Source organism: Pseudorasbora parva, chromosome 10 (assembly GCF_024679245.1).
Source record: "Pseudorasbora parva isolate DD20220531a chromosome 10, ASM2467924v1, whole genome shotgun sequence".
Classification (NCBI taxonomy): domain Eukaryota; kingdom Metazoa; phylum Chordata; class Actinopteri; order Cypriniformes; family Gobionidae; genus Pseudorasbora; species Pseudorasbora parva.
The window spans coordinates 4,567,146-4,588,670 of NC_090181.1; the positions used below are offsets into that span (position 1 = coordinate 4,567,146).

At 37.5% G+C, this 21,525-nt stretch overlaps 1 protein-coding gene across 3 annotated transcripts in view; it reads right to left on the reverse strand.

The window, feature by feature from the left end:
- Positions 1–552: 552 nt before the first annotated feature.
- Positions 553–21,525, reverse strand: part of plcb4a (phospholipase C, beta 4a) — an 87,992-nt gene continuing 67,019 nt past the window's right edge. The window contains exons 31-37 of one of the 3 annotated variants that reach the window (XM_067454919.1): positions 20,394–20,469; positions 20,121–20,296; positions 15,461–15,562; positions 13,255–13,312; positions 13,077–13,163; positions 8,960–8,996; positions 553–1,516 (exon numbers count right to left, since the gene is read on the reverse strand). In XM_067454919.1, coding sequence (XP_067311020.1) covers positions 1,434–1,516; positions 8,960–8,996; positions 13,077–13,163; positions 13,255–13,312; positions 15,461–15,562; positions 20,121–20,296; positions 20,394–20,469 — 619 coding nt within the window. In that variant the 3' untranslated portion in view covers positions 553–1,433. Of the gene's footprint in view, positions 1,517–8,959; positions 8,997–13,076; positions 13,164–13,254; positions 13,313–15,460; positions 15,563–20,109; positions 20,297–20,393; positions 20,470–21,525 lie in introns of those variants that run through there. The other 2 variants (XM_067454920.1, XR_010907994.1) reach the window with 2 other exon arrangements.

Below are 21,525 nucleotides of genomic sequence, written 5' to 3' on the forward strand. Positions count from 1 at the left end.
TCTTGCCATCTCGGGAAACGAACAAATTTCTTTGTTCTTGCAAAGTATGTTCCAAGCTTAACAGTTGAGCATGGAATATTTAGTAGTGAGGAAATTACCACGCTTGAGTTCACTGATGTGTGTAGAAGCGTCTGCAGGCCTAGTGCTTGATTTATACACCTGTGGCCATGAAGGGATCGAACACCTGAACTCAGTGATTAGGAGGGGTGTCCCAATACTTTTGGTCTTGTCGTTGGTGTGAAAGTACAGCTTTAAGATGAGGTGAGTGTAAGAAAATGGCTTACTGACCTTGTCCATGTTTTCCCTGTTTTTACAAACTGCTGGAGTGATTTTTGTTTCTGTGGTAATCAGCAGTGTGTCTCGGCTTCAGTCCAAAGAGCTTCATCTGTATTGAACCTTGAACTTTCATTTACATGTAGTCAATGAGCAGATGGATTTTATCCAAAGCCATTAAAAATGAGGAACATCACATGCATTTCAAAGTGTTGAAGAAAACATTGAGGACGAAAAGACATTTTCTATCAATTCAACACGTGTACAACTTTTGCAGGATCTTTATAATTATCAGTATGAAAAACAGTGTTATTTCTTAAGACTCGAATACATAGTTTATATTTTGCAGATATATTCCACTTTAGAGGATATTTAAAATCAACATTAAACAACATTCACAATTATTTTACTCAGATAATCGCATATTTACAAAGCATCTTTCTGAATATACAAAAATAAACTGATTGCATGGTAAAAAAGTTGGCGTTCTGTACCAGAATAGCTATCACAGGTTTACAACCAGGGTGAATCAAGTTATTATATCTTTTTAAAAAAGACAACCTTTTATTCTTTATATTAATATGCACCGATACATTATTCACACTATGGCCAGGAATGTGTATTAAAAAACATAGTTAATTTTAATGTCATGTTGACTATAAAAGTAATTGGGCTTGTAAAATCAAAATCAAATGCTCATTTACCTCGTCACCGACAAATCATAAAACGTGTGCTCATATACAATATTAATATACAACATTCATAAAATGTAAATAAATATCAAGTAGACATCACTTAAAAAGAGATTCTATGCATAGTGTGCATTTAAGAGAGTGTGTTCTCACTGCGTGGTCTCAAACGAGCCGTGAGTTTGATTGGTCAGCAGTCTGTCCTCGCTTGTGTCCTCATGCGCTGGCTCTCTTTGGCCTGTAATGACAGTGTAGTAAACAAGCCATGTTATAACCTTTCACAAGTGTTGTCTTTGTTTTTTGGCTCTACTAAAACATGCTTGAATGTTCTAGTAGAATTAACCTCATATTCTCTATTGTTGCAGCTCGTCTCTTCTTAGTCTGTCAGTAACGATCAGGGGTGCGTTTCCCAGAAGCGTCGTTAGACAACTACGGTTGCAAGTTCCGTCATTATCAACATAGTTCAACGAGTCAGTGTTTCCCGAAACCATCGATCCAACGAACGGTCGCAAACAGCATCACAAACTTCTGTGTTTGCAATGACAGCTCTCGACCTGTGGTTAGAAGCAGTTTCTTGTTTGCATGACGTGGACTCAATAAATTCTCATCTTGAGTTGTTAATTTTGTCACCTATTTTTAATTTAGTCTTAGTCTTGTGCTAAATGTCCTTGTTAGTTTTAGTCATATTTAGTCATTCAAGTCTTAGTCGACTAAAAGTCTCGTCGTTTTAGTCAAAAAAAGAACTCAATATATCTTAGTCAAGTTTTAGTTAAAACATTTGAGTCTTTTTTTACATTAATTATTTCTGAGATTATTTCTAATACCATTTTAGTCAAATAGTGTTTCACACATCTCAAATACTGGTTAAATGTCATAATTATCAGACAAAATACACTTGATGAATGATTTTTGTTGAATGCAAAATGCAACTTTCTTAAATTTATCGATTTCGATCAGTATCAATTCATATATATAGCCTACTGTACATATAAGGGAAAATAAGTTAAAATATTAGGATGCAAGGTATTAAAGGTCCTGATCTTCACGATTCCATCTTTCAAACTTTAGTTAGTGTGTAATGTTGCTGTTAGAGCATAAATAATACCTGTAAAATTATAAAGCTCAAAGTTCAATGCCAAGCGAGATATTTTATTTAACAGAAGTTCCCTTTCAAAGCCTACAGCGATCGGCCGGTTTGGACTACAGCAGGAAGTGCAGGGATGTAATGACGTCACTAGAACCGTTTGTTGACTAACAAGAACACGCAAAATAGGGGGCGTGGTCTTGTTGCTCTCCCATGCGGAGAAGAGCGCTGAATGCGCTTGCATCTCCCCGTTATGGTAAGAGGCGGGACCTTTCCGGGCAAAGTGCGCTTAGCTGCTGTCCAATCACAACACGGGAAGCGCTGGCCCAATCAGAACTCGTTACGTGTTTCTGAAGGAGGGACTTCATAGAACAAGGAAATCATCAGGCCGTTTTTAGGACAGAGGAAACAGCGCTGTACAGATAAGGAAATTGTGTGAAAAATACTGTTTTTTTACAGGCGAAACATGAACTCATGTTATATTGCACACTGTAAACATAATCAAAGCTTCGAAAACACACGAAGAACGGGACCTTTAATGTTTTAAAATTTCATATTTAAGGAAATCTAGTCTAGATAGGCTACATATCTTTATTTATTAACGAGCCATACAGGCACAACATGGGTAAACCATGGGATTACAAATGAAAATTATATTTCCAGCCACAAAATGACTCTAAATTTGCTTTGTGTTGGAATTCTCTATTTTAACCTTAATCAGTACACTAATAGTAATATGAATAATAAATATATTAGAAAAGAAAAATATTTTAAATGCTCATTAATGGACCATAATTATTGCACAAATAGTTTTTACTACCAAAACATCTCAATGTCCATTTTGTCCTGTTAACTGTATAGTAAAGCTGTTGTCTATTCAAATGTATTGACAGCGCTGGCTTGTGTGGAGCTATCGAGAGCTTCATGAGCCACGTGGACACGTTCGCACGCCGCCGGGAGATGAACTGTTTTGGCAACTCTCTTATCAACGGCTCTGGCTTTAACTGTTATGCCGCATTAAGTGCACCAAAACGATATTTGTTTGATTTTCGTATTAAAACTTTATAAATTTGTTGTGAGATTCACTTTGCAGAGTGAGAGTGCGAGTCAGAGCCTTAGGCGTGTGACTCATGGAAAATGCACAACTGTTTTCCTGCTTATGTAGTTTTGTGTTGCAGCCACAGGATGGCAGCGAAGGAAGACCGAGATGAGACCTGAACTTGAGCAACAGCGCGATTCATTCTGAAAATGTTGAAGGCATAACAGCTCTGGTCTCGTGACGAAAAAGTAGAGATGATTGTAGACGAAAATGAATAGTTTTTATTTTATGCAAAACATTTTAGTCTCGTCCTTTTTGTCAACAATAATGGATGTTAATTTAGTCTTAACCCTCTATGGCACGCAATATGATTTCAATGAGGAAAAAATTATTTGTGGTGTTTTTCCTGCTTAAAATAGGACACTTTAACAATAGCAATAAAAAAAAATCATTATTTTTTATTTTTATTTATTTTTTAAAAGTTTGTACCACAACAGACAAATGTAAACTTTTTACGTTTTCATGTAGAAAAAATAAATATATTCATTGAAAAAAATAAATCTCTTTAACCAGAGACCTTAACAAACACATTTATCCAGTTTATAATACATTACAAATTTCATATTTAATAAAAAGTAACATTTCAAATTCAGCTGTTGCTCTCAGGCAACATTGTACCATTGTGGAACACAAGTACTACCAAACCATTACATAAAGCCATCACATCAAGTTATCATTACATATTATCATAACCATCTTCATCCTCATCACTATCTTCGATCTCACCCTCACTCTCTCCCTGCCGGATTGTCACTATGGCCTCATCTTCCTCATCACACCACTCCTCACCCTCATCAGTTGTGTTTTATTGAGTGTTATAGAAAATGTGCAGATCATAATATATCCAGTTAAAGTATGTGTATGACACTTTTTATACATGCATTACAATATTGTGCAAAAATGCAGATATATTTAGATAATTCTAACTCTTTTCCTGACAAATATGCTGTATTTGTATCCAACCTAGTGTGTCTGCTATGGCCTTACACGATTCCATTGTGGTACAATGTTGCCTTGAGGCAACACACAGTTTTTTGTTATTTACTCTAAAACATTTGAAGATATATAATGTAAAGGTCTTTAAAATACTTCTTTACTAACCAGTGAAGGTGACTAATATTTTTGTGGGTGATTATCTGGACAGGAAATTAGTAAAAAACGCCGTTTTCATTGGAGAAAATATGGAGCCATGTGACCTGTGCACATGACTCATACAGGACACAAAATGGACCCCTGTGGATCATGTGACTCATTTTTTTTACACTTTCATTGATTAGTATTTGAGTTCTTCTTCCCGGGGATAGGTTTGAACAATACATTGGTGTTTCGTTTAATTAAGAATAATCTAAAATAGACTATGTTGCCTGGAGGCAACACCGTACCATAGAGGGTGTTAAGGCCTTTGCACACTGAGTCTGATATTTTCGCATGCGTTTTTCCGTATCTGGATCTGAAAAATTCGTCACGCACAGAGACCTTGCACACGGAGTCCGATGCGTATTAATGAATGCGTTGCGGGGGAAAAACGCAAAACAAGACAAAGTGATGTCTAGTGAGGATGATTTGTTTGTCCTGAGGAGATATTGGGTTCATCCACTCCTGCAATGGCGAAGAGAGGAGAGGTTCCCCTTATCAAGCGGGATTATCCAGACCGACCGATTCAAACTTTAGTGTCAGTGGCTCAGTTTAATGCTTTTCTAGTGATACTGGAGCCACATTAAAAAGAAGACCGACAATTTCCGTGAATCAATTGATCCCGAACAAAGACTGGCAGTATGTCTATGGATCCGATCGAACACACACACACACACACACACACACACACACACACACACACACACACACACACACACACAGCTTTACAGAGACTTGATGTGCTATAATTATAGCTGTGATATAATATTTGTAGTATTTTTTCTAGAATAATATGTATGGTGGCTCTGAGTTGTCAAAACGTCTCTCAAAATGCGTTTTTACGGATGCAAAAACGCAGAAAATCAAACCTGTTCTGAATTTTTTTTTGACGGACGAAAGTTTCGGAGGCGGTGTGCAAGCGTGATTGACATAACGTGAGGTCAAATTTATTTTTTGACGTGCGTAAATTTAGCATGCGAATTACGGACTCAGTGTGCAAAGGCCTTTAGTCAGCGTTTTTGGACATTGGTCCAGTCTCGTCATCATCTCGTCTTAGTCATGGAAAAAAGGTTGACGAAAAATAAACAAGCTGACATTTAGTAAAAAAAAAAAAAAAAAAAAAAAAATCTGAATGCACAGACGTCATTTAGTTTGTCAAGAGATTTAAAGCACAGTTTTGAGGAGCGTGCGTGTGCTATAGTACGTAAGAACGAGCCTATGATTGAATCTGGAAATAAAGCAAAATAACTGAAAAAAATAAGAATTGCTTGTCAGATGACATTCATCATTTATAGTCAAAAAATTCTAGCATGAATTCAATTGCAAACTAATTCATTAAAGCAGTTATTACTCCACCACCTGCGAGACGTCATTAACCAACGTGGTTGAACGAGAGATTTGGGACAATGCGATGACAACGATGCTGTACTATGGTAGTTCAGCAGTGAGTTACGTCGCTATGCAGGAAACGCACTTCAGTTTACTTCCTGTCTCTATGAAGCCCCTCCTTTTGAAAAGCTCACTGTCCTCTGATTGGTTGGCTGGAGCAGTGTGTTGTGATTGGTCAAGCGCTTCCAGCATGTTTGGGAAATGCCCCGCCCCTTACCATTACAACACTAATAACTAACTCAACCAGACCCAACCCCTTTATCCTGTGTATTATTTAAATGAGGAATATTGTGACGTGTTGGTTCCCAGTTTCAGGCAGTTCAGAAACAGCGACACTGATATAAAGAGAACTCCTGCTGGAGGGACTTTTGAACATGGAAAAAAGCAGAATAGGTCTTCTTTAATGCCATAATTTACAGCGCTGGCCTCTAGAGGTAATGCTATCGAGAGGGACCCGAGTTAAAAAAAAGCCCTGGATTTCACAAATCCTATTTATTGAATAACATCATCTCAACACGAGATGTGCACTGGGGAACAAACTTTTTGTAGGGGGGATATCGCAAGCTTACAAACAACATTTTGAAGTTAGTCACATGGCACGTCATGTGTTTTAGTGAGATTAGGCTGGTTGGGAAGCGTATTACAGGACTCTGCACCAGCCGTCAGTGGAAATGCAATGTGACGTTCAGTGTTTCCTCTGGTGATTGTATTAGATGAAGTGGATGGAAAATCAACTAATTTATGCTCTGCATTCAAATCAACAGCAAATGAAACAATCCTCCAGCAAACAAACATTTAAGATGCACAACCTCTTGAGTTGAGAACATTCGCAATAGTTCATGCATTGCATAAGTTATTTTCTTGCTCAGTATTTTATGTCTTGTTTTCCACTTCAGATATCTAATCATTCTTAAATGTTTAAAAATAATCCATACAGTCAGAAAAACATATTTCCTCTTGAATTAAGTTTATTTTTCTGACCCCATTGGCAAATATATATATTTTTTCTTGTTTTCATCATAAACTTGCTTAATTTTGGTACATTTTAATATCTAACATGACTTTCCTTCTCAAATAAACGCATCTTAATTTAAGAATGTTTTAATATTTGTTCTGGAAAGCAAGGCAAAAAATAGGAAGATGTCTAGACATAAAGCAGTCACTGTGGCTAATGGTTTTCCAAAGTTGCTGGCCACAATTTTGACATTGATACCATGAGGAAAATCTGCCATATAGATATTTTCAATATTATCTCAGAATGTGTCAGCAGGTTTATTAGGCTGCAGTCAATTTAAGACCTGATGCACAGATCTATTACACTGTTTCGTTTACTTAAAACAGAACTGACTGTGTTCATGTGAAAACTCACCAGCATTTTTACATTATTTAGTAGGGGTGAGCGATATCTCTATATTTTTTTAACTCGATATGGATTTTGACATATGGTATATATCGATATATTGTTTATATTTAATTCTGATTCCGCCACTTTGCTTGTTTGCCTTCTCTGTGCTGCGCTCGCGCGCCTCCCGCCTCTTGCTTTTGTTCCCCCGCCCCTCGCGTGTCGTCTCATTGAACACGGCGGCGTCCGCAACCAGGTTAGGATTAGTTATCATGTTGACAAGCGCGTGCGTTGTTTAAGACTTAGTTTAGAGACCACGATTGTCCTTCTAACACAACTGCTTGCTAAAATTCATAAAGCAATATTAATGTTCATCATAGTTCAAATCGCAAGTTTCACTACCATTGGTGCGAGACGCACTCTCAGTCGCAATCATGTCAGTTTATGATTTGTGTCTAACTGATCGCATGGTTTTCGGTTAAAATGTCAAAATGATCGCATATTATTTGAAAACATTTAAAAATTATTGCAATATCATCATTATTATTTTGTCAGCTTTGTCACGGGATTATGATGAATAGGTCTATTCATGTTTTAACCAAGAGGGAAAATGCGACATCCCGGGTGTCCTGAGACACACTGCAGTGCTCTTCTGTAAGGTGTACTGTATCATATAGCCTACCTTCTGATGTTCATATTTCGTTCTGTAACTGGAAAAGAAGGGAAGCTCGCCTCGTGTAGCCTACATGATCCGCATGAGGAGGCGCTCAGTCACGCTTTAGTAAAGAGCGCGATATCTAGCCTACTGTTTGAATTTTGATACAAATTTAACAGGAAGTGGTGTTATGAAAAAATCTGTTTATTTATATCTCAGTCATGCCCCCATCTTTCTGCAAAATGCTTAATGTTTACCTTAACTGTAAAAAAGAGTTTTTTGAAAGCATGAAATTAATGAAAAGAAGACTATATGTATTTTTTATTTTATTTTACAGTTAAATAATTATTATTATTTTAATCAGGGAGTTTTTTTTTTTTAAATGCCAAAAGCACTTTGTTCTTACATGAACTGACTACCTCTTTGCACTTCAATAAAAAAAAAAAAAAGACTTTATGATTTTTGGCATATTTGTTTTTGCTGTTTTTAGGGGGTTATTTTTCCTGTAAAGATAGAGATATATTTTTTGCTCCATATCGCCCAGCCCTATTATTTAGTGTGTATTTGACATTTTAAGCACAATAAGCAGCTAAAAATATCTCAATTTAGTGCTAAGAGGCGGCTTTATGTATGTGAGCATAAAATCTGAGGGAAATCATAGATCTATATATCGAAAAATCTATATTTTTTTACAACACTGCACTTAGTTTATTATTTCAGCTGCCTTTTAAAAACCTACAATTGAAAACTATATATTATGTATAAAACAGTCGGTTGCTAATGTCAAGCGCTGCTGAGGAAGAGCAATTTTTTTTAAAGTGTTAAAATTTTAATTCCATCATCATTTGTTGCTCCAAACCTGTGAGACTTTCTTCAGTGAAACTCAAAAAGAGAAATTGTAGGTTATTTTGTCCTTCTTGGATCTTGACAGAACCGACTGAACACTTAAAAAATTCTCTCAGAACAGAAAGTCAAGCGGGTCTGGAATGGCATACGATGAGAGAAGTTTCACTTTTGGTGGTACAAGAGGCAAAATTCAGCATCCAATAAATTTTTCACACAGTTGTTTACAGTATGTACACGCACTGACATCTCCAGATGATTGTGAGCTTCCTGACGGGCAAAACAAGCAGAGAGCCCATGAGGAACAGCTCGACTTCCTCACACCGCGTGCGTGTGGAAGAGGAGCAATAATTCACAGATATGATGGACCGGACTCCCACACGGGGAGAAATGAAAGAATCATGGGAAAGGGGAGGCGTTGTAAAATTGATTTGTGAGAGGAAAGTCCTACCTTGGCATTGTGATTTTGCATAGCATGAGTTCAACAGCTAAATAAAAGAGCAAAATAAAATTCATGGTGAGTGATGATTATATCCACACGACACTTGCATGCTTCATCAGACAGGTCATTTCTGCTATGCATTATATTTCATAAAAATAAAAATCTAATAAGAACAAAATCGCATTAGATGTTTCTTTTTCAATTAAAAAGAAAACCTATGAAGACTACTATATTTGATACGCAAATTTCTCTAAATGATCTGAAAAAATGTGTTTTACACCGTCTCCTCCAGTCCTTCTGTGAAATCTGCACTGAATTTTTATCAGGTAAACATAACTGATATTGTTAGTAATATTTCAAGATGAACACTTAATAGTAACTTCAGCTTGCTTGATTATCCATACAAAAAAAATGGTAATGTTCAAATGTGAGTCTCAAATATGATCGTCAGGCTTTAGATGAAGGTTTATTTCATTAATTTGATCATAAAACTAAGCAATATCATCTTACTGAGACATATTAGCAGATATAGAGCAGCGACTAATATTTTTGTTATACTGCTATTAGGCATGTGCCGATATCAATTTTTCATGTTGCGATTAATTGCTGACGTTTTATCACGATATTATCACGATATTAAAATAAGTTGCAAAAAAAGTGTTGCCATAGCATAACAGCTTTAAGAACTATTTTTGTAATAACAAAAATAACTGAATGTTTAAATACAATAATGCACCAAAAATATATACAGCTCTGGGAAAAATAAATAAGAGACCCCTCAATGAGAAATCAATGTTAAGTGGTATCTTGATTTTTTTCAGAGCTGTAAAAGTACAATTTTCAAACAGATTAAATTGCAAAAGAATTAGGCTATAAAGAACAACAGGTAGGCTTACAAATTACAAAAATGGGTCTCATTATTTAATGCATTAACTAAGATTGAGCAACAGCTACATTTGGTACAGAAAGTATAATGTTTTTGGTAATGTTAGTTAAGAAATACTGATCATTGTTAGTTTTATCTTAGGTCCATTAAAAAAGTTATTTTGATTTTAATGTTATTAAAAAGTAACTAAGAAATTAACATTACTTAGAATGATTAATTCTTTATCAGAATTTTTCGTTGTCAGTTTGGTAATAATGAATTAACATGTTCACTAATGAAGTCGTATGTCTCAAAGTTTTACTGAACAATAACAAATAATCAGAACAGTTCTAATCATTAGGGCATGTTGTAGTCCAGATTAAAACATAAAAAAATTTAAGTTTGAAAATAAATAGCCTATTAAGTCTTTAACTATAAAGTATTTGGTGCTGTGATGAACAACATTGAGATTACAAAAAACGAATGGCTGTTTTAAAAACTACACAAGTTTTTTGTTTGTTTGCTGGTTTCCGGGGTAAGCGCTGCATTCTGCCGTTCATCAGCGCCCTCTGCTGTCACTGAGCGGCACTTCAGCAGCGCGTCTCCTTCACCGGTTCAGTCATGTGCTTCTCATTTACACTTGAGCGCGTTTTCCTTTGATGCAGAATACAGCGGCGTTGAGCATTTATACGGTTGATGGGTAAAGTATTCTTGAGTGCATTATAAAAAAATTATAAATTGTTAATAAAGTATTATTTACGATATTTTAAAGTGCCCACAATAACAATATTGTGCATATTCATTATCGTGATAAATCGCATTATCGAAAATCGGCACATGTCTAACTGCTATAAAGATCTCTGATTATATATCTCCTTTTTGGGCCTCTGAATAAAACAAAATGTATTCCATATTCTCACTATATTATACTATGAGCCATAAAAGCATGGCATATTAAATATGAATATCAACAAATACACATGCATACTTAACTTCCCTTGCATTTAGTACCAAATCAAAATGAGCAAAAGCCCTAAAATTACACTCTTTTTTTTTTGTCCGGAAAGCTTACAATAATTAATTTAATTTTGATATTTTTATTTACCTTAAAATTACTAGACTTGATCAATAAATAATAATTTAAGCACATTCTTTTAACTTTAATTAAAAATCATTTCATGCACAACCGTTTTAATAAATGAATAACGTATTTCATGACTCTTGCCAGTAGATGGCCTTGTTCCTCTGGGTCCTAAATGTCCGTTCTTGAGTTTATCTCTTAGGTATGGATTCAGAGAATAATTTTGAGCGTTGTTTGGTTTTTCTATGTATACTGAATCATTCCTCTCATGCCATTCATTTCTTGAGGGTCAAAATGACCCGAGGGAAGGATGATTAAAGATTTGTTTGAAATATTTTGTCTAAAGGTAAGGATCAGTGAATTCAGTGATGTTGGTCTGCGCCTCTCTAAAACATTTATCCTCTTCGATCAAATCAACATTGTCACACTTTAGTTTAGGGTCCAATTCTCACTATTAACTAATTATTAACTATCAATTTTCTTTCAATAAACCCCTAATAACTGCTTATTAATAGTAAGGTAATTGTTAAGTTTAGGTGTTGAGTAGATTAAGGGATGTAGAATATGATCATGCAGAATAAGACCCCTAATATGTGCTTTATAAGTGCTCATAAACAGACAATATCCTAATAATATGCATGATAATAAGCCACTAGTTAAAGGACATCATTATATCTTTGTGAGTACAGTCTATAGAAAAAAAAAGAAACCGGATTGGTGCTTACAAATTAATGCCCAGAGCTCCCCCTCAGCTAAAACGGCAGCTTTGGGGGCATAAACGTAAAGGTCTTTGTCCTCTTAACAGACACAAAATGCAATTAAAATGTCCGTCCAACATGAGGCCCCTCACATGACAACGAGATGTGTTTAGCCACTTAGCCATTGTTTAAATTCATCAAAACAGTGTTTGACGGCTAGTTGTGTCTCGCGCTGAAGTCCCATGGGAACTCAGCGGTAGCCGGAAAAAAGTCAGTCCAGTTGGTGAGAGCGTCATGTGTGCGTAAAGCAAGATTATTTTAAATTACTGCACATCTTTCCTCAAGCAGAGTGTGCCCAAATGGAAGGATAAATAAAGTTTACATTACCTCCACAGTGGCTGCACCCGTCTTTAACCACGGAATGGCATTTTTCTTCAACCGGCCCCGCTGTGTTGTGTCTTTGTAAGTTAGTCAAGTGTTCGCTGCAAATTTTTACAATTCGGAAAGGCACAAACTCGAACAATTTCTTCTTCACTCGCGAGCCCGATCAGATCATCACTCTAGAGAAGTCCGGTCATGAACGAATCGTTCTTTTGAACCGGTTCTTTTTAGTAAACCGGGCGAACCAGTTCACCAAAATCGGACTGAATCGTTCTAAACGGTTCGCGTCTCAAATCAGCGCTGACCACACACGTTACTTTAGTTACTCACTTTCTGACATGAGTGGCAGTCCCTCCGAATATAAATAAACTAATGTGTTGAATTATATGTTGTAACTCCAACCGTTCACTGAAAACTGTCATGTTTTGCTGAGAGATCTGATGAACTCACGAGCAGCTGATACTGAGCATGAGCGAGTAACGCTCCTCATCGGATCAGCAGTATAGAATCAAAAACTATTTCTCTCGGACACGTTCAATACTGAGGACCGGCGATGAGCAGAGCCTCTTCAAAAACACGATGCTCTTCTCGACTTTCCGGCTACCGCTGCGTTCCCACGGGACTTCAGCGAGAGACACAGCTAGCCGGCTAAAACAGGTGAATTTAAACACTGGCTACGTGGCTAAACACATCTCGTTGTCGTGTAAGGGACCTGTTCATGTTGGACAGACATTTTAATTGCAATTTTGTGTCTGTTAAGAGGCACAAAGACACCCGTTACGTCTATGCCCCCAAAGCGCCGTTTTAGCTGAGGGGGGGCTCTGGGCATTAACTGTAATAACTCCGTGTTGTAAGGACCAATCCGGTTCGGGTTTTTTTTCTATAGACTGTACTCACAAAGATATAACGATCAAGATAAAACTTAAGAATTTGCCGGAGTTGGCCTTTAACATTGAGAATTGGATCCTGAACTAAAGAGAAGTCTGAGAGTTCTGAACATCTGTGATACCTTTCGTATAACAATACATCCTTAATTACAGGAGTACATTCATTATGTAGAGGTAACAGAGTTCAAACGTGAAGGTAGCGGTGGTGAAATACCTCCTCGTTGTGTTTGTCCAGCCTCTCGAGTTGTTCACGCTGAGCCGCCTGGAGTTGCTCGCTCTCTTTGGACTGTTTCATGGCGAGCTGCCGATCAACACCCATGTTCATTTATATAATTAGAAACATGCATTCAGGAAAGAAAAAAAACAATCAGAAACGAGATTAGACTAGTTACCCTCTTTCTTTCTGTGAGAAACTTCCTTGTGTTGGTGCTGTTGAGCTCTCGTACTCTCCTGCAGAGACAATATCAGTGGAGTCATGGCACGCTTTTAAAGGCCAGATGTAGATTATCACTCATAACGATTGACCAGTGGGGGGCGTTGGCTTAAAATACTGTGCACCTCTTAAGTGGATGAAGATAATGATGATTACCAAGTTTCATTACAATATACCAAAGCATTCCCAAAACACTTCCTCAGTTCTTCTTTGGCATTCTTAATAGAGTGCCGAAGTCATGACGTCACTTTGTAGGCCAAAACGCGGAAGTGAGTTAACATTTTAGCACTTCCGGTTCGCTCGCTCTAAAGTCTACGGGTTTTTTGAATGTTTTTTTGCTAAATCGCCTGAAATAAGGTCTGTGGTTAAGAAAGCCTCTAAATATTGTCACGTTTTGATCTATGACATAAAACACTAGTTCTAACCTGCTTGTGATTTTTTTTATTACTTTATTGTGTCTTAAAAACGCCGGTTGCTAACAAGTTGCTAAAAGGGACTACATCCTTTGACCGGGACTTTAGACGTCATCGTGACAAACGGGAAATCTCACCAGCCCGCGTTTCATTCACTTTTGAATTCTGTAATTAAATGTTTAATAAAAAATAAAAAAAACTAGCCTGCGTTTCAGCCTCAAGTTCTTAGAAGTTTACCTTTCAGTTAATATACATAAAGTTATATATTTAGTCCTTTCAAATAGTAGTGTTTCCAAATATTGTTGTACACAGAAATCTGTGATATTAAGGTCACCGATTACCAGTTCTTCATTTCTGTGGAGAGACTGTAGTGTTGTGTTTTGTCCTGAGATGGAAGCACAAGTCGTCGAATGAAAGCTGCGCTGTTCTACATGTCCAGATTCATAGTGGTTCTCTCCTCGATTATGATCAAATCAATCGTCTAAGGAAAATGACATACGAGTGTAAATTGATACGGCTAAGATATAGCTTACGTCGTTAGTGCTTCTGAGGTGGTAAAAACACGTTTTTTCTTCTTCTGGCGAATTAGCAAACATACAGTCAAACATAATACAGTGAAAGATAATCTTTAAAGTCTATTTGGGGCACGAGGATCAGGCATAATAGCCCAATCTTAAATCACAGAGAAAATAATATTAAGGTTTATATAAACTAACAAAATAATAAACGAATAAATAAAACATTAACAAACGAGAAAAATCTCAGCGAGGCACGCATAAACTCAATTAGTTTCTAACATTTTTGGAAAAAACGAATGGGCAATATTTCTCATGAAGAAGTGGATAAGTGTTCATACACAGCGCAGATCATAATGAGCGAACGTGTTTTTTAAATAAAGTTTGAGGAAGCTTGATGATGACGTAGATCCGCGACTGTGTGCTGAAGTCCGTTTATAGCCTACCGTTAGCATTTTATATCTGACGGCTTTATTTAGGCTTCAAATGGTATACATGTTGGATTCACTTGTAAAGATTATCTTGATAGACAAAACGTGTAAGGGTCATAACTCTTTGTTGAACACAGATCTTATTTTCTGCGATTGTCCAAAAGTCTATGGGGAAAATGCATAGGCTTTTGATCGAGGGAACCCATGCGCCGCTAACTTCCAGGTTGGCCTACAAAGTGACGTCATGACTTCGGCACTTTATTTATTAGTGTGTGAAAGTCAACAAGTTTTGAAAAATCATTTGTGACGTTTGGTCTAAAGATTGATATGAAAATTTGTAAAAGTCTGAAGATGTTAAAAATGGTGTAAAAGCATATGGTTTTCTATTTACAAAAATAAAAACCCTACATTTGAGGTTTTGGCCAACAACTTTTAGGAAGTTTAATATTAGTCACCACATCAAAGCATTGTGGAGATGGGGTTTATTATCCTAAATGACATACTTACTGTATGGTCAAATTTGAAGAGAATAACAAGAAAGTTGGAAAAAAAATATGTTTGAACAAAATGTTAAATGGTGGAAACTAATGCACTGAACTAAACATCACCCAGCAATCAGAGAAGAGTAGAATAATAGTTCTAGATGGTGTTTTCTTAAATTATATGGATGAAATTGCACAAGATGGTTCTGTTTGGCCATTACATTGTAATAGCAACGTCTCAAAATACAAGCCAAGCACAAAGGAGAGTGCAGCTACGAAGTAACACTGGTCGTATGAGCTTTAAAGGCAAGCCGTTATTATTACCGCTCTCTCTCAGCCTTGTTCTTTATGCTTTTGTCTTGACTGATGGCTTTGCTGCTCTCCATCGAGGTCTTCGCTTGGTTGGTCCGCAGCTCTTTACTCTGTCTGGAAGAGGAGGAGGAGGAAAATAATTCAATTTGGTTTTCTATGACAAACATTAGTTTGCTCTATGATATTAAAAGCATACGCTGTGCAAATGTCAACCACTTGAGATATTAAAAAGTGTTCCATACAAGGTTTGTATGGTTTTTAATGTTAGTTTGACTGCTTTTAAAGTATTTTGCTCTGAACTCAAGTGTTTTACAATGTGACATTAACACTTTTACTATTAACTATAGTTGTTACATTTGTTACAGTAGTTATTAAACTTTCTTTATGTTAGTATTTTACGACTGTTAGTTAATGTCAGCTCAGTCCATTAAATAATATTAACAGATATTTTGCTTGAAATTAACATTAACTACGGTTAATAATGCATTAGACGTATTTTTATTTATGGCGAAGTATTACCATTATTTGTAATCTCGTGCTCAAAGTCCATCAAATTCCTAATAAAAAGGAGAATAATCAATTACTTTTCATTTTCTAAGTATTCAATTTGGATTATGCATAAATATAGTAGACATGATCACATACTTATTAAATAAAAAAAATAAAAAATGTCTAATCTATGTTAATTAAATATAAACTTATTTTATTTTCAAAAATAACTAATTTGTGGGATCGAAATATAAAAGGACGTGTGATATCTTGTCTGCACTGAGCAAAAAAAGTAGAAAGTATGGTGTTTAAAGTGCAATTGCAATAATAAATGCATGATAACTCTGTGGAGTTAATATAGAATAAACAATAAGCGCACAGAGAACAAAACAGCAGCTGCGAGAAAAGATACACACACACACACACATACGTCACATGGAACAAAAGCCCATAAGAAACGCACACAGGGGAGAATTCAGTAAGAATGAATTGCTTGCGCTGATAGCGCTGTTTAGCGAGCACAGATTGTATTGTTTCTGCAGCCGATTCACTAAAGGAATTATGCAAATCAGGTAATGCCACAAACACGCCCACAAAATTAATGAGTAATTCCCCATTGCACAGGCCAGATCTGACGACTTTAGCTGGACTGCAAACGCTGAGAGTGCGCTTGACTTCACATCTGGATATATGCCCGGTTATATCCATCATTTAATGAATTACTGCTGACAGGATCAATATTAAATGTACACAGATGTTAATTGCAATTATCAGGCACACCGTGATGGTGTGAATCCAGCACGCACTGTTTGCCCAGAAAATAATGACACTGACTTCATTTAAATGCACATGGCACAATCACATATACTGTAAAAAATATATATATATATTAAGATTATTGAAGGATATTTTATAGGAACGCTGTTTTCAGGCTCTCTACTTCAAAATTGCACATTTAATTGTATTATTTGTGAAATTTTTGAGTGAAAACTTTCTATGCTATAATTTTTTTTTCATAATATCACATTTAGTTTTATGTAGGGATGCACAATATATCACCCACCCACCATATCATTATCAATATTAAGAATATCAATTAAACACTATCTCCAAATGAATGTAAAACAACTTAAAGACAGTATATTTTAAAGATTTGTTGTAATGGCGTGCTTTTATAAGTGAAGGCTAATATCACTGTACTGATGTCTCTATGAGACATTAATGAAAAACATTCAACATTACAGTACAACTGAAAGCTACCAATTTCTACATGAATTAGGCTTTTAAAAATAACTTAAGTTAACTTAAAACAATCTTCACATAGACCCATTATAATAAATATAATATTTACCTCTGGCCTTCATATATAATAAATTTACAGAAATTGTATAAAGTTATCAAACATTCTGCACTGCATAAATAATAAGACAAATATAGATGAATCCCTTTTAAAGCTACAATTTTCTGTTACCCGTGTCCAGCTCGCCCAGCTCGTGCATCCTGGGGCCATGTGTTCCCCAGGTAAGCTACGCAGACACACACACACACACACACACACACACACACACACCCGGCCATCCACGTGATGTAAAAGAACACGTGATTCAGACCAGGCCACCTTCTTCCATTGCTCCGGGGTCCAGTTCTGATGCTCTGTGTATTCTGACAGCTTTCTATCAGAACCAGCATTAACTTCTTGAGCAGTTTGAGCTCCAGTAGCTCGTCTGTTTGATCGGACCACACGGGCCAGCCTTCGCTCCCCACATCCCCAGTCGTCTAGCCAGCACAATTTGGCCCTTGTCAAACTCACTCAAATCCTTACGCTTGCCCATTTTTCCTGCTTCTAACACATCAACTTTGAGGACAAAATGTTCACTTGCTGCCTAATAACAGGAGCCGTGATGAAGAGATCATCAGTGTTATTCACTTCACCTGTCAGGGGTCATAATGTTATGTCTGATTGGTGTATGTATATATTAGGGCCGGGACTCGATGAAAAAAAATAATCTAATTAGAGGCTTTGTGATTAATTAATCGATATTAATCACATTTTAATTGCATATAAATATTTGACCTGAGAACAATGAGAAGTAATTTTTCACATGGATGTTTAGTATACCATTGAATAATGACTGAATACATAAGCTTAATCAACAAAATATTGTTTATCTATTTCAGTCCAGCAGACCAGTGCAATGTTTGCCATTAAGTTTAGCAAAAGCATATGTGTGATATTTGAGGCTCGATGTGCTGCGGTGATACGCTAATTCCTTGTTGTATAGCTTGCACACAACCGTGCTCTTGTCGACGCTTCCATCCTTTCGTTTTTTTAAACTAAATGTCCCCTCCACGGGGCCAAGCAGAGCGGCCTCATCAGCTTCTTCGCTCATGTTCACTGTGGTTTGTTGTTGTCGTATCTCGTGAGCGCTAGTTGGCGTTCCAGTATAATCGGTCAGAAAAAAATAAGTGTGGTTAAAATTATGTTATTTATTTTTTTGCGTAATTAAAGGGGGGTGAAATGCTGTTTCATGCATACTGATCTTTTTACACTGTTAAAGACTTGGAATCCCATACTAAACATAGACAAAGTTTCGAAAGTTAAGGTGGACGTTTGATGGGAGTATTTCTTTGTCAAAAATACTACTTCCGGTTAGTCATAAGTTTCGGCAAGTTTTTTGAGATCATGCGTCCCCTTTGACGTTAGTGGGGGCGGAATTTCCTTGTATGGGCCTTACGGACAATTCTACCGGAAGCGCGTGAGAGAGAGCGAGGGAGAGAGCGAAAGCAACAGCCTACGCCCATCAAAGCGCTGGCTTGTAGGATGCTAAACAGGTGATATAACCAGTAGCTACTGACTTACCCACTGATAGGCCGGCGGTCGATCTGTATTAGCACTTTCCTCACGCGACGGGCGAATCACTTTCCTCACAGAGCGACTCACTTTCCTCACGCGGCAGGCGAATCACTTTCCTCACTGAGCGAATCACTTTCCTCACAGAGCGACTCACTTTCCTCACGCGGCGGGCGAATCACTTTCCTCACTGAGCGAATCACTTTCCTCACAGAGCGAATCACTTTCCTCACAGAGCGAATCACTTTCCTCACAGAGCGAATCACTTTCCTCACGCGGCGGGCGAATCACTTTCCTCACGCGGCGGGCGAATCACTTTCCTCACGCGGCGGGCGAATCACTTTCCTCACGCGGCGGGCGAATCACTTTCCTCACGCGGCGGGCGAATCACTTTCCTCACGCGGCGGGCGAATCACTTTCCTCACTGAGCGAATCACTTTCCTCACAGAGCGAATCACTTTCCTCACGCGGCGGGCGAATCACTTTCCTCACTGAGCGAATCACTTTCCTCACTGAGCGAATCACTTTCCTCACAGAGCGAATCACTTTCCTCACAGAGCGAATCACTTTCCTCACGCGGCGGGCGAATCACTTTCCTCACTGAGCGAATCACTTTCCTCACTGAGCGAATCACTTTCCTCACAGAGCGAATCACTTTCCTCACAGAGCGACTCACTTTCCTCACTGCAGCGCGCTGCTGCACACGTCATTATTTAGCTCCGCTCACACGACACGCCCCCACCCGCTCGGCTTTTTTCGGAAAGACTCGGAACAGCGCATCTTTCTTATATAATTATTAAAAAAAATAACTTTTCGGAGATATGCAGGATGCAATGCTACTCTATAGGTACTCAAGATTGACATGACACTGACTGAAACTGAGTGTTTCACCCCCCCTTTAATTAACGCGTTAAAGTCCCGTAATTAATTAATCTTAATTAACGCGTTAAAGTCCCAGCCCTAGTATGTATATATATATATATATATATATATATATATATATATATATATATATATATATATATACACACACACACACTCACAAATGTATAAAATATTGTATAGATATAAACAGAAACGAGTCACTTTTGATGTTAACTAAATTAGCTGAATGCCACAAAACTTTCCAACACGTCAGAAACGGCGTGACTCATTAAAGCAGAAGACATTAAAGACATGAAACTCTGTAGAGAGATCAAGATCTGCAGCGATCATACGGGTCATTGTCCTGAGGCCAGCGATGGAGAGGGGAACGGGCATCATGGACACTACACCAGCTTTCATCTAAATTCAAAGTTTGGCGGTTTCTTCAGAAACAGACCTTGCGCTCACCTTTCGTGGAGGAGCGTGAGTTGATGTGTTTGCTGCTCCTGCTCCATTAACATGAGCTTTCGGAGCTGCTCGCACCGCTGGATCACGTGCTGCTCTCTCACAGTCTGCTCTTCAGCCGCATGGCATTTCATCATTTCAGCCCATTCGGACGCGTGAGCCGCAACCACGTCCTTCACCTGTCCAACAGGAACACAAGGACATTTTGTTTTAATATTAAAGTTGTAAAGCAAGTAGCTGAAGAGTGAATGGAACAAATGAAATTCAACTCAATACCTTGGATTTGTGATTTGTTGTTACAGTCGTAATTTGCCTTTCGATGTCTCTGCTCGTTTCAAGGCTGTAGCTTTCACTGAGAATGAACAGATCATGAGAGCGGGTCCTGTTTTGAACTGAATTTATGACTGAGAAATATAGACATTATACTTCACAATGGTCTGGCTTTGTTTTAAGGATGTAGATCTTCAATCATTCAGATGTAATCAGATAGTTGACCTTTCAAAGTGTCCTGAAGTATATTTCTCTAAACTATTCCAAAGAACATTCTTCCAATTTTAGTGCAACTATTGCCATAAAGTATGTCATTTTAACCTCAAAGTAATTGAGAGACCTATTTGTACCAGGGATGCACCGATATGAACATTTTGGAATATAACGATAATTTGTTATATTTGAAAGCCAATAACTGATAGCCTAGAAATCTAGACGCACCCTAGCGGCAGCAAATCTAATCTGCCCGCGAGTGTCGTCTAGCAACTCTCAATACCCTTCTGAGCTGTAAAGGCCAAACTCTGGTCAGGCCAATCACATCATGTATAGAGTCGGTGGGCGGGGCCATAATGACGACGGCCGAGTTGCGTTTGCGTGCTTCTAGTAAACACAGAAACTGGCGAACGGCGGTCTTTCGAATCAGCTTTGACCGCGACTCTGGAAGACTTGGAGTTAAGCTTTTCTCTGAGAAAAGAACAAAGAACGGCACTGAAGTCATTCTTAAAAAGGGAAGATGTGTTCAGAGTTTAGCCGACCGGATACGGCGAATGTTTAATCAGTCAGCGAGCTCTGCTTCACCTTCGTTCCTCTGGTTGGTGTAGCGCTATCCTATCGCGTGCAGAGGGAGTTTGAAAGACAACCGTTTATCCGCCCCTCAGATTGAGCTGTCAATGGTGAGTTTCCAGACCAAACATCTTGATGTGGGTCAGGCTTGTCAGGCTAAATAACTGATATATTGGCAGATAAATCTGAATCCAAATTTTATTTATAGTTTTTGAGACTCTGATTACAAAAACAAAAGCCTTACCATTAAAATCCGTGTCCCAAACACACAATTATAATGTTCTCATTATCATTGCTATCAAAATCCAGTGTTCTGTATTTTGCGTACGTGAGTTTTTATTGTAAATGACTATTG